The sequence below is a fragment of the Chiroxiphia lanceolata genome, chromosome 18 (assembly GCF_009829145.1).
Source record: "Chiroxiphia lanceolata isolate bChiLan1 chromosome 18, bChiLan1.pri, whole genome shotgun sequence".
NCBI lineage: Eukaryota > Metazoa > Chordata > Aves > Passeriformes > Pipridae > Chiroxiphia > Chiroxiphia lanceolata.
Genome location: NC_045654.1, coordinates 5638121 through 5651728, shown reverse-complemented (window position 1 = coordinate 5651728; position 13608 = coordinate 5638121). Strand labels below are relative to the sequence as shown.

General features: G+C 50.0%; 2 protein-coding genes across 2 annotated transcripts; both read left to right on the top strand.

Moving 5' to 3' along the window:
- Nucleotides 1-356: 356 nt before the first annotated feature.
- On the top strand, nucleotides 357-2780 carry LOC116795997 (macrophage migration inhibitory factor). The gene is made up of 3 exons (XM_032706167.1): nucleotides 357-575; nucleotides 1481-1653; nucleotides 2513-2780. The coding sequence occupies exons 1-3, from the start codon at nucleotides 468-470 to the stop codon at nucleotides 2577-2579; spliced, it is 348 nt and encodes a 115-aa protein (XP_032562058.1). The 5' UTR covers nucleotides 357-467; the 3' UTR covers nucleotides 2580-2780.
- Nucleotides 2781-3584: 804 nt separating this feature from the next.
- Nucleotides 3585-12775, top strand: DDX51 (DEAD-box helicase 51). The gene is made up of 16 exons (XM_032705667.1): nucleotides 3585-3693; nucleotides 3909-4303; nucleotides 4694-4938; nucleotides 5043-5193; nucleotides 5872-6017; nucleotides 6357-6428; nucleotides 6612-6718; nucleotides 7258-7366; nucleotides 7740-7885; nucleotides 8559-8757; nucleotides 9386-9501; nucleotides 9593-9709; nucleotides 10609-10710; nucleotides 10976-11039; nucleotides 11252-11386; nucleotides 12221-12775. The coding sequence occupies exons 1-16, from the start codon at nucleotides 3671-3673 to the stop codon at nucleotides 12245-12247; spliced, it is 2154 nt and encodes a 717-aa protein (XP_032561558.1). The 5' UTR covers nucleotides 3585-3670; the 3' UTR covers nucleotides 12248-12775.
- The last annotated feature ends 833 nt before the right edge of the window (nucleotides 12776-13608 follow it).

Here is a 13608-nt window from a genome sequence, read left to right as displayed (position 1 = left end):
CCTTTTTGCAACTGCCAGGCTAGGGCCTATATCCCTCGCCGGCCCTAATCCTGCAGAAAGCAGTGGGCGTACTACAGCGGTGGTACCACATGCGTGCTGACACCAGGTTATGTGTGAGCTGCCAGCGCGGCCGGACTCCGCTTCAGGAAGCAGCCTGCAACAAACCCTCAAAAAATGTCCAGTGGCAGCAACAAATCGAACGAACAACTGCGGAGCGAGGGGAGAGCTGTGGCGGGGAGGCTTCTGCGGGAGGTTCCGCACGGCGCAGCGAGGGCGGCAGAGAGGGGAGGCGGGATGTGTGCGTGTCCCCCCGCCCCGCTCCCTCCCCTCCCCGCCGGGCGGGGCCGCTCTCCGTCCGGCGCAGCCCCGCGCACTAAAAGCAGCGCCGCCACCCCTTCCTCGCTCCAGTGCGCTGCTCCCACGGCTCTGCTCCCGCCGTCGGCCCCGCCGCCCCCGCTGCCGCCACCATGCCCATGTTCGCTATCTACACCAATGTCTGCAAGGACGCCGTGCCCGACAGCCTGTTGGGCGACCTCACCCAGCAGCTGGCCAAGGCCACCGGCAAGCCCGCGCAGGTGAGGGCGGGCGGCGGGGCCGCCCCGGGCCGGGAGCGGGGCGAACACGTGCGCGGCGGAGGGCGGCGGGCCCGGCGCGGGGAGGCGCCGGCGGGGCGGCCGCGGGGCAGCGCCCGCTCTCTGGGCCCCTGGGGCGGGCGGGCCGCGGCCGCCGCCCCGCTGCTGCGGGGGAGGGGGCCTGTGCCCGTGCCCTCCCCGCTGCTGCGGGGGAAGGGGCCCGTGCCCGTTCCATCCCGCCGTGCCGGGCCTCCCGCTGCCCGGCCCCTGCCCGTGCGGAGGCCGCCAGCCCGCAGCGACAGCCCGGCCTGCGGGAGCTCGGCGCTCACGTAGCCGGGGATGTGCTGCGCCTGTGCTGGCGGTCGGGATTTGAGCGGCGGAGCTGCGCGGCGGCACGGACCCGCCCGGGCGGGGGCTTGGGCAGATACGGAGCGCTCCTGCGGGCTGTACCTCCCTCCGGGCAGCTCCCGGTGGTCCCGCCATCCGACACGGCCCCCTCGGGCCGGACCGCCGGAGCTCCCTAAGGCCGATTCGCTGCCAGGCTCTCGGGCAGGCCCGGTGGCTCAGCCCGTGATTTGGGGATGTGAGCTCTGGCACGCGCAGATTTCGGGCCTTTATCTCCCCGTGCCGCGCTGCGGTGGCGGGCAGGAGTGCCCCTGGTGCCGGCGGCTTTGCACACACAGCCTTGTGCCTAAAGCTGAGAGCCGGGACGAGGGTCCCTGCAGCCCCCACGGCTGCGACCTCCTGAGCTGCTGATGCCTCCCCTGGATCTGGGAAGGGTGCAGAGGGCAGTGCCGATGAGTAGCCTGACCCCAATACAACTGCACTGTTTAAAGTTGGTCCCTAAAGCAAGTTTGTGTCAAGGGAGGACAGGTCAGACACGCTGTAACTGTGTTTTCCTCCCGCAGTACATAGCTGTGCACATCATACCTGATCAGATGATGTCCTTCGGGGGCTCCACCGATCCCTGCGCACTCTGCAGCCTCTACAGCATCGGCAAAATAGGAGGGCAGCAGAACAAGACTTACACCAAGATGCTGTGTGATCTCATTTCGAAGCACTTGCATGTATCTGCAGACAGGTAAGGCTGGGCCGTGGGTTAGCCTCATATATCTGGCTTCCTGAAGCTGATTTCAGAAGTTGGTTTAAAAATACAAAAAGCCAGAAATAAGTCCGTGTGCTTGGGAAAACACAAAGTGATCACTTGTAGCATTTTCATGTCCTATTAAGAGTTTGATGCTTATGTGTTCCCCCTGGAGAGTTGTCTGTTCAATGGCTTCCTGCTCTCAGGACAGGGAAAAATACCACAGCACTGACAGGTTGCACAGTGTCTTTTGCTTCTGAGGTGTGATGTCTTGTCCTCTGGTGAAGAGAGGCTGAAAGCACACGGGAGGAGCTGTAACAGGCTGGAGCTGAAAGGCAAAGTAGAGGCCAGCAGGCTGTGAGCAGCTCCCTTGCCGGCTGTGGAGCCTTGGGAGAGTGTCTGTGCGCAGCTGTGAAGAATGGGGAGAACCTGCTGCCATGGGGGCTGGAAGGGAGACATGCAGAGCCAGCCCTGAGGGCATGCCTGGCTCTCTGGGGCTGCCCGTCTGTGTGGCACCAGGAGGGACTGCAGCCCTTGGAAACAAAAGGATTTGATCTCCGGAAATTCTTGACAGGCTGCTAACCGAGCTGTCTGGGTGTCTGGGCAGCCCCTGACTGCAGAAGAGTTTATATTTTAAAAAAGAAAAGAAGTACAGTTCCAGGGACTCAGAGGAATATTGACTGCTTGGAGGCTTCACCAGAGAAGTTAGATAGATTTCAGTGAAAATGAAGCTTGAAACTTCTTGAAGCAGAGGAATGGAAAGCACTGTTCCGTGTTGTATTGTCCCATCTCACTCATGACTTATATAAATGAGTTAATAATGTCATTGTTGTGTCCTCTTGTGCTTCTTCTGCAGGGTCTACATCAACTACTTCGACATGAATGCTGCCAACGTGGGCTGGAACGGCTCCACCTTTGCATAGAGCTGTCCTGTCTGCCTGAAGAGGCTGCTCCTGGACCTCCCCTCACCCTGCCCCGTAGCAGAGACCGCGGCACAAACGGCCCCGTGTTGCATTTTGTGCACTCTCACAGATTGATGGCTCCTTTCTAGTGTGTTTAAATATTGCTGCTTCAACATTCCTCTGTTTTCTCTGTGTAGAAAACAAATAAAGATTTAGAAGTAAGCTGTGTGTGGTGTAGGCTTTGGGAGGTTGGGGATGGAGTTGGGCAATTGCTAATATGTCTGTGTCACTCTGATCCTAAAGCAAACAAAAGGAATGCTTTGGATTTGCCTGTTTTTTCTCCACACAGTATTTCACGGTACAGTGGTGATGCCTGTGGCTGCTTCCCAACAGCACTCCAGGGTGATTTTTACCTTGCTGTGCCCCAGTGGCTGTTGGTGCCTTTGGGACTCCTTGTCACTCTGAGGTTTGTTTTTGGCCTGTATCTGCAATTGCCACAATGACAGCAGTCCTTTGGCCAGCCCTGTGCCTGCTCCTTCAGGGCAGCTTTCCTCTGGGAACGTGCCAGCTGTGTGGGGCCAAACAAGCAAGGAAGCAGGGCTTTTGCTCACTGAGGTGAAACGGTGTCATCCACATTGCTTACACTGCCTGCTCCAGGCAGCAGGAGAGGCCCTCGGTGCTGTGGGAGCTGTGCTGGAGCCTGCAGCGCTGTGGGAAGCTTTGGTGTTCTGTGCTAATGTGTCCCGCACTGATGCTGTGCTGTCTGCCGGCCTGTCCCACACGGATTCTGTGCTCTCTCCTACCCTGTCCTGCACAGATGCTGTGCTCTCCCAGCCCCTCCCACAGGGATGCTGTGCTCTCTGAGTGTCCCACACGGGCGCTGTGCTGTGTCCCGCACACATTCCGTGCTCTCTCCCAGCCCGTCCCGCTCCGACGCTCCCTGGGCAGGACGTTCCCTCCCTTCCCCTCACGGTCCCCTTAGGGGGCGCGCAGCGCTCCCCCCACCCGTCGCCAGCAGGGGGCGCCACCCCCTCCCGCCCCTTCTGGAGCCTTCCGGCGGGGCCTCGTTGTGATGACGTCATCTCGGCGCGCGCGGGCGGCGCGGCGCGGTCATGGCGCTGTTCTGCATCAACAGGTACGGCCGGCCCGGCCCCTGCCCCTATCCCTGTCCCTATCCCTGTCCCTATCCTTGTCTCGGCCCCTGCCCCGATCCCTGTTCTTATCCCTGTTCCTATCCCTGTCCCGACCTCTGCCCCTGTCCCGACCCCTGCCCCTGTCTCAGGCGCTGCCTCGACCCCGGGTACGGGCGGGCGGCTGGTGCCTGAGGGGGCTTTGTCTGTGCTGTTTCAGGTACGGCGGGGAGGAGGATGAGGATGAGAAGCAGCAGGAGGAGGGCGCCGAGGCGGAGGACCGGGCGCGGGTCCTGCTGGAGCGGCTGCGGCAGCAGGCGAGGGCCCGGCAGCTGAAGAAGCAGCGGGAGGCGCAGCCCCGGGGAGGGGAGGAAGGCCCAGGGGGCGCGGGGCTGAGCCCCGGGGGTGAGCCCGGGGAAGGAAAAGGGAAGAGGAAGAGGGAGGGTGAAGAGCAGCCCGGTGCGCAAGGGCAGAAGAAGCTAAAGGCAAAACAGCCCCGCAGCTCTGCTGAAGGCGGGGCAGGCACTGAGCAGGCAGCAGATGGCAGCAGCCCCGTGAAGAAGAAGAAAGAAAGAAGAAGAAAGTCGAAAGTGCAGCGGGAGAGAACTGAAGCAGGTAACAGGCTGTAGGATTTCATTTCATTGTGGTTGACATTTCTCCATGGAAAAGTGGACACGAGTTGCTCTTTGAGTACCTTACCCAATTTACCTGATTTGGTTTTCCTTTGCTTAATACGTTCTCAAAGTAGTTCTTATTTTTTAGTGGAAAGCCCCATATTGCAAACTTTGAGGATTAATTTATGGTAAGGGGAGGAGGGAAATATGTCACCTCAGTCTTGTTGCCTCCATACCAACAAGGAAATGTTTGGCTTTTGCACTTGGATTTAGGAAAAAAGAGGAGCTTGCAAGTTGTTGGTTAAGTCCTACATTGTAAAATGTTGCCTACATCCCTTTTCTGTAACACATTCTGACCTGTGGCTCTGTGTTCCTGGTATCCACATTCCAGATTCTGAAGAAGACATCGAACAACAGGAAAATAGAAACAATGTTAAAAGTAAGTCTTCTAAAAGGAAGAAGACACATGAGGAAACAGAAGGAGATGAAACAGGGAAGAAAGAGAAGAGTGAAAGAACTAAAGAAAATCAAAGCACAGAGGAGGAGCTTTCCTTAGCAGCCTCTGGGGAAGAGGCAAATTATCCACCCTCCAGTTTGACAATTCTCGGAGACTACGACAGAAAGCCAGTGCAGAAGGTAATTGAGCTTGATGGGATTGTGATGATGGTCAGGAGGGAACATGCATCTTACAGGTTTATTTTATGTATGGCATTGCCATATTCTCCTTTCCCTCACCTCAGGTTCAGCCCTTTTTGCCACAGTGGCTTGCTCAACCCAAACGAGTGCAGAAACGTATCAAAGACAATCTGTGCCCAATCAGAGATGTGCCAGGAATCCATCCCCGCCTGCTGAAAAAGCTGCAGATGAATGGGATAGAGTCCTTCTTTCCAGGTACTTTGACAGTGCTTTTGTTCCTTTCTGAACTAACTGATTTGCAGAGTTCCTGCAGTCTGGTGCTGAATATTTTGTGTAGTCAGTGAAGTAAAACATGGGACAAAGCCAAGTTTAATGCATGTAAGTGATTGCATCAGCTTTAACCCTTCATTTTCAAAGCTTTATCTAAGCTGAGTAAAAGTCTATTATCTGCTCATAGATAAAGCTTGAAGTAAAGGCTAAGAGCTGCCCAAAGAGGGAAGTCTTACTTGTGTCCTCACATTTTTCCTCCTTATGCCAAGCATGTGTTTTAGCTCCTTACTTTCCACCATGTCTGCTACTGATCACAGCTCTCTGGGAACTCATTCAACTCAATAAAGTACCAGGAAAAACATTCAAACAAAAAAAAAAATTGTTGATTTTCCATTATTTTACTGGTTTTGCAAACAAGTACAATAAATGCCAGCTCTTAAATAAGTAGAAAGCACAGCTGGAAGCAAGGATAAGGGTAGGAGGGTGAGCTGAGTAGTTGGTCCAGCTGAGCCTGGAGGCTTAGGCTGTGTCAGAGGCCTGTCAGGGTTGTGTTGGGAAGCCAGCATGCGTCTTCTCACTTAAAGAACGCTTTCATATAACATTTTAAGGGTACGAGTGAGTTCATTAATGGTGTACTTTGTGTTTGTTTCTGGGTTTGCTCAGTTCAGGCAGAGGTTATTCCTGCCATTCTCCAGAGTGCCTCCAATGGGTACCTGGTGGGGCGGGGGGGATACCGCCCCAAGGACATCTGTGTCTCGGCACCCACGGGCAGTGGGAAAACCCTGGCGTTCGTCATACCCATTGTCCAGGTGAGTTCACCCCAGGGAAGTATCTGCAGGGAAAATGCTGGGGGTGCTTTTGTTCAAGCGAAACCGCAGCTCAGAAGTATGTTAAAAAGCCAAGGAATTTGTGGACATAAGGCAGCAGGATTTTTAGCTCAGAGCTGTCTGAGGGAGCCTCATGTCAGCACCCCACTCCTTTCCTCAGACAGCAGGCACAGCATGAGGAGTTGGGAAGGTGGAGGGAGAAAAAGGGAAACGTAAAACTCCGAGGATGTGCCAAGCTCATCTCTTCTAACTAGGTTAAGTACAAGAACCCCATTCTCTCCCCACTGCTTTCAGGCACTCATTTGGACTTTATTTTGGCAGGTTCTGTTAGATCGAGTGGTTTGCCACGTGCGAGCTCTGGTTGTTCTGCCCACCAAAGAACTGGCACAACAGGTATGTGGCTCTTCACTGTCTCTCTGAGCAGAACTGGGCCAAGGGATAGGCTGGTGCAGCCAGTTCTTTGGCCGTTCTGTGAAGCCTGTGGAAGAGCCATGAGTGGGTTTGATGTTGTTACTGTAATGGAAAGTATTACTGCAAGTGTTTCTGTGGCAGCTGACAAAGCTCATCTCTTTGCAGGTGAGTAAAGTGTTCAACGTTTACACTGATGGGACAGGTCTGAAGGTCGTTTTGATTACTGGCCAGAAATCTTTTGCAAAGGAGCAGGAGATGCTTGTCCAGAAAAAGTAGGTTAAAAGGTATTTTGATAAGTTTTATAGAGATTGTAAACTAATTAATCTCATGGAACAGGGGTCAAAACACAGGCTATTGCAGCACACCATTGTGCTATCACGATTTTGGATAGTGGCTTTATGTGCTGGACACTGGCGGTTCTGTCGTTGTCATAGTGCCTGCTACTACCCCTTTGTTGTGATTGTAATGTTTTACTAGATTTTTGGGATTCTTCACCAGCTGAATAAAATGCAAATATTTACCTTATGCCCACAGGTACAAGTGACTGTGTGGGATTTTGCTGCAATTAAGCTTTTTTTAAGAGCAGTGGAGAACGACACTTTGTGTGTAAAATGAGGCAGTTCAGTGCAGACTGGGGTCTGGTGTCCAGCACTGCCTCCACGTGCTCTCCGAACTCAAGTGCATGTTTGAATTTTATTGTTTCTCAGTTAATTGAGTGGTAGGAGAACCTTAAGGTCTGCTGGCCAAGGATCTCTGCTACGTGCTTTATGGTGAAGAGAAACACTTACTCGTGGGCTGCTTGTCCTTTCAGAGTGACGGGCTACTGCAGCCTGGCTGACATTGTTGTGGCCACGCCAGGGCGGCTCACGGATCACATCAGGCAGACCCCGGGCTTCAGCCTGACGCAGCTTCGCTTCCTGGTGAGTTGGCTCCATGGCTCTCCCATCTGAGGGCACTGCCTGTTACAGCTGTAATTCCTGCTTTCTTCTTGCATGGAACATAAATACATCTCCTCTGGAACTGTTGTGTGGGCCTGTCTATGCTCCAGATTCCGAAGGCAGCAGTCACAAGATCAGATGTTTTATTCCAACTCGTGATACCCAAGCATCCACCCACTTCCCCTTCTCTCTTGGCCTTTAGCAAACTCAGAGTAAGGATGGGCAGAGAAAGCAATTCTATTGACTAGAAGCTTCCCTTGTCTTACATTCTGGCTCACTTGTTACAGATAAAAAAAAGGAAAATCAAAAGCTCCCAGTATTTAACAAGGGGTGTTTTTCATCCTTGTGAATTCAGATCATAGATGAAGCAGACCGTATGATCGATGACATGCACCAGAACTGTCTGAACCAAATTGTCAAAGCTGCATTCCAAGTAGAAGATGACTCTGGCTCCAACATGCTTTTTCAGAGGACCAAACCAGGGCCTATAACAGCAGCCAGGTGAGTTGCAGAATGCATTTCTTTGAACTGATAGTATGGATACCAACTCTGGATGTCACTGTCCTGCTCCACAGTACCTCCCACAGGGCCTATCAAAGTCCCTTTCCTCTGAAAATGTCTAGAAAAATGTCTACCAAAGTAAGTCAGTGAACAGCTGATGCTAGAAAATGTCCTTTACACTAAGTATTGTAGTCTCCAAGCTTTCCTTATTTAGACTAAAGGAGCATCAAAAGAATGTACAAATATTGCAAATCTGTGATTCATTTGCACAATAACTGTAGTAATGCCCTCCAGCAAAGCTGAGTAATGGATTTGGAGGAAAACTCTTGCAATTAATTATCTGCAGATGCTGTTTTCATACAGCAGTGGTAGAGATGTGTCAGAAACTGGGATCAGTGGCCAAGGAAGGACGTGACTAGAATGAGCACACGGGTAACCAGGGTGCAGGGATGTGTGCAGGAGTAACAGACTCCTGCAGGTTGAGGGCACTGATCAGTTCTGTCTGTGAACTCCACCATAAAACAAGGCTGGAAAAGAGCCTATAGGAAAGGCCCAGAGCAAGAAAAGAGCATCAGAATTAATTGCTTCCCTCTATAACATCATCTGAAGGCACTTGTGTGGAGCTCCTTTGCCCCATCCTCAAAGCCTGGTTTCTGTGTGCTGTTTCTTTCAGCTCCTGCTCTCCTCAGATACCCTTACAGAAGCTGCTGTTTTCAGCCACACTGACCCAGGACCCAGAGAAGCTGCAGCAGCTGGACTTATTCCAGCCACGCCTCTTCACATCTGTCTATTCCGAGAGAAAAACACTTGGAGATGGAACAGAAACTGAACAAGATGCTAATAATAAATACACACTCCCCGAGGGGCTGTCGGTATGGTGTTCATTCTCTTGAATAAGTTGTGGTTGAAGATTTGTTTAATTCTGGAGTATCTGGTTATGGTTTTATTGTAAAATGTCTATGTTTTCCTGCATTACAGAGGTGCTGGGCAAAAGTGGCTTTGGGAGTATTTACGACCCAGAGAGCTCTGTCTTTGTGACTTTGTTTTCTCATTACTTAATGTTCATTTGCTTAAGACTGGATTTTTTTTTTTTTAATTAATCTCTCTTCATGTGGAATTAAGTTTTACCAGCAACAAGGAGTGGAAATGTGAAATAATAATAATGTAGTAGCACTTACCAGTTGTCCATATGTATAATGTGCATTTCAAGGCATGCAGATACAGGCCAGCCTGTAGACAGGAAGACAGTGCATGTTGTTACTTGCTGTGGAGAAGTAAGAACAACTCAGGTCTCCTGTCTCCACTTGTTTTGTATCCTGCCAGCCTGTAACTGTGATTTATTCTAAAGGGGGTGGCACTGTGGGGTCTAGTTTTGCTGCTGTTAGTCAGTTTTAAAACATCCAAGCCTGTGTAGGTCATGGACAGGTAGTGGGTTTCAGGGCAAATAGTCTTGGCAAGAAGTAATTTTTTCTCTCTGAACTTCTTCCCCGTGGACTGCAGCAATGTTACGTGCCCTGTGACCTGAATTCCAAGCCTTTGCTCCTCTTGTACTTCATGCTGACAATGAAGTTCACCCGCGTGTTGTGCTTCACCAATTCCAGGGAAGCTTCTCACAGGTGAGTAGAGAATGAGATCACTATCATAGATATCTGTCAAGTGTTGTTACAGAGGCAAGGAAGTGACTGTTTCTATCCCCTTTCCCTGCAGGTTGTTCCTGCTGGTTCAAGCCTTTGGTGGAGTCACAGTGGCTGAGTTTTCTTCTCGATTGACTCCAAGTGAGAGACAGAGAACCATAAGGGAGTTTGAACAAGGAAAAATACAACTGTGAGCATCTTAAATGACTTTCCTGCATGTCTTCCAACGCAGGCTGTTTTCAGTGAGAAAAACTAGGCAGAACCAAGGACACAGCTACCCAGGGTCCTCTAAAACAGCGTGCAGGAGTCTGTGGCAGAATGGGTGTGAGACTTGGACTTGTGACTTTGAATTGTTTATCCTGCATGTTCTAATCTAGCTGCAATCTGAATTTCTGTGTGTTATTTCATGGCAAGCAGTAAATGTAACTGCGTGTTCAGAATTGCCCAAAACACACAGGTTTGCAAATCTGCAGTTTATTGTGTGTGCTGGGCATCTGGTGCTTGTAGGAAGGAAATGGATATTGGTGCTTGAACTATACACAGTGTCAGTGCTTTCTACTAAAGCAGTCCCTGTTCAGACTGGCATACAGCTTTACTTCTATCCAAGTGTTTGATTTACATTGTGATTTTGGTAGCTGTATGAGATTGTATCTGTGGAATGTCTCTGAGAAGAAGGTAAATACTGATTTTCTGGGTTTCCTTTTCATCCAAACCTCGACTACTGGAATTTCTCACCTTGCTCCCTGCATTCAGTACCTTTATGGAATGTTCAGATACCTTAGAGGTTTGTAACCTCCAGTGCACTGGGAGCTGTCTGGCTTAGTGTTCCATGCTTGGAGAACCTGGAAACACCCAGTAGCTTTTCATGCATAACAGAGGGCGACAGGCTGTAGTGATGCTTGGAGGTGTGTGGGAAGCTAGTAATGCCAGTGACAGTGAGGAGTGACTTACAGTGCTCCTGCCACACTCAGAGACAGAGTCTGGCTGACCAGTTTGAACAGAGATCAGCAAGAACTGTGCTGTGTTTCACTTGTGTGTATAGTGCTAGAGATGTTGCCTGAAAATAACTATATATACATTTACAACCAGGTTAATCAGCACAGATGCCACTGCACGAGGGATTGACGTTAAAGGAGTGAATTATGTAATAAATTATGATGCACCACAGTTCATCAGGACATACATTCACCGGTAAGGCAGCCAGGAACAACAGGGAGATGTCTTGAGCTTGGTTTGCTTTGAAATGTTTAGCAAAGGTGACATGCACTTAAAAGGACTTTTAGTTTTTCTTTTTACTTTAATATGCAAATAGCTTTCGAATAAAAATTAAGCCCATAGCATTGCTTGGAATCAGACTTGCTGCAATGTGAAGAGTTTCAGAATCAGACTCTTGGAGCTGATAATGGCAGTGACTGTGGGGCTCAAACTGACTTGAAGCTACTTGTTCTGTTTCCAGGGTTGGAAGAACGGCTCGTGCAGGAAAAGTAGGTGTTGCCTTCAGCTTGGTCCTTAGAATTCAGGTATGTCTTTGGCGTGGGGTTCATTTGATAAGGATGCATGCAGGGGCATGAGGAAGATAAAAGTTCATACTACTTCCCACCTTTTCCAGTCAGCTGAGCTTTGTGCACAGAAACTTCAATTATTTCCTGACTAGGCAACATGTTCCAAAATGTGCTCATTTTCTCTCTGATGGGCAGTGAGGTGTCTCATCTCCCGTGTCTGTGTTATGCAGGAACGTCAGTTTCTGCGGATGTTGAGGGACGCCGGCATCCGAGACATACAGAAACACCCCATGAAGGGCAAAGCATTAAAGCCTTTGGTGCAGCAATATGAGGCAGCTCTGTGTAAGCTCGAGAAGACAGTCAAGGTAATTGAGTCAGGGAATAAAATAAAAAAATCAAAACTACAGCTTGTGCAGTTTACTGCAATTCATGCTTAGCACAAGTATTAGTGTCCAGGATCCTTTCCTTTAACTGAGAGAATTCCATCTCTGTGTGAAGGCAGCATTGTGGGTGCATCGTTATGGAATACTCAGAAAGGGTGGGGAGAGGAGGAAGAGGTTTTCTCTTAAAGGTTGGCAGCATCCCTGGAGGGATTTAAAAGACATGTAGACTTGGAGACATGGTGGTCAGTTTGGCAGTGCTGGGTTAATGCTTGGGACTCAATCGTCTCAAGGGTCTTTTCCAACCAAAACAACTCTATGATTTGTGGTGGTTTTTTTCTATTCTGCCTTTCTCTTTACCTCTGGAGCTGGGATTTTGGCAGCTATCCAGTGTACTGCAAATGAAAAGCAGAGATTCAACCTTTTGTCATTACAGAGTTTAGGATTGTACTGTACAGCTATGCTGACTAGAGTTGGGTATCCCAAACCAGGAAAGCATTATCTGCAGACCCTTCTTTATACACCAATGGGAAGGTTGAGAACTTTCAGACAAAAGCAGGGTAGCATTTATGTGCCAGATGGGTGGACTAGGAGTCCATAATAGGCCTTGTGCTGCATGATTTGGGCAAGTGTTCTGCTCTCTCATTTGAGAACTCCTGATAAATGTCTATCCTCAAAAAATTATGATTTAGAGTTCTAGACTAGGAGTGTTTGAGAACTGGGGAAGAAAAGATTGTCCCATTGTTCCCTGAAGTCCCTTCTGTGTGACCCTGAGACAGGGACATCTTCAGTCACCTTCTCAACTTTAATTTTGAACAGAACGAGCGAGCACAGAAACGGGCCTGAAGGAATGGAAGCTGAGATGGTTGTGTTTCGTGGCACTGAAGCCCCTGAGTGGGACAGGACATGGACTGGTCCCCAGCACAGTAACACTCAGTCGTGGTCTCCGAACGGGCCTCAGTGGTTGGCTCTTCAACCTTATCATACCTGAAGCTGTTACAGGCCTTGTTCCTCTTTCAAGGACACTGCAAACAGAGTTCAATTACTGGTTGAAAAAAAAAGATAAATTTTGAGATACAGATATCTGGAAGAGGACTTTGCATCATATCCTGCTGGTGTGTCTAGAACTGCCACCAGCTCCTGAGCATGGGCCTGATGGAACTGCTGTCCTCCAGCGGTGAGGGCTGGGCCCTTCTGCCCTGGAACAACTAATGGTTCTGTCTTACTGCACAAGCAGCTGTGTCTGCAAATGCATAAACACCTGTACAGTGCCTGTAGCAGAAGTGTTTGAAAAGCTGCTCTAGGCTGCAACTTTTAAATAAATACTATATATATATATTTTTAAAACAGTGTCTAATGAAAGATTCCGTGGCTCAGGAGTTGGACTTGATGATCCTTGTGGGTCCCTTCCAACTCAGGATATTTCATGACTAGGGATGGAGATATTGTTGAAGGGATTTTTCACTGTTACAGTCTTGTGCCTTGTCCTTGGCTTCCAAGAAAGGACAGAACTTTGGAAGGAACGTTGTTTCCTTCCAGTGTTCTGTACCAGTGGCAACAGCAGGTATTATTAAGTGTTAGGCTGGTGTTAATGCAGACTGAAATGTCTGATGTCTAATATGAATGTCCTGGAGCCAGGTAGTGTCACTGCAACCCATAAATCTGTATTTGACACATGCCACTGGTATTTTTAACTGTCCCGGCAGAGGGCTCAGAGCTGCCACGTAGCTGCAGCCTGCAACTACCCTCCATGGGTTGCTTTTCCTTCAGGAGGAAAGGCTCCAGCTCTGCTTTATTGTTGTGTTAGGCAAAATATATGTACACCAGCATCATCAATACATTCCTGAAGCAAAACGAAGGGCTGGGAATCTTGAAGGGATGGGTGTTGGGAAGGGTGGTTGAATCTTGTGAAGATAGGACTAGTGTGGGTTTGGTTTATAGCAGTGAACCAATGTGTGTTTTCCTGTTGCGTGACTGCTCGCTCTGCAGTTGTTTTTCCACAGCACGGGTGTCTTGGCTGGTGATGGAATCGCAGGAATGGAAAGTCCTCTTGTGCAAGAACTGCGAGCTCCCACGGGGCAAATCCAGGATCTGCCTCTTGAGCACCCACGCCCCGTCAGCCTTGCGGTTTCCTTATCATTAAGGGATTAAGGGCAGTTATTAGGACAAACCACAGATTAGATGTGAGATGGCAGAGCCCGGTTGAA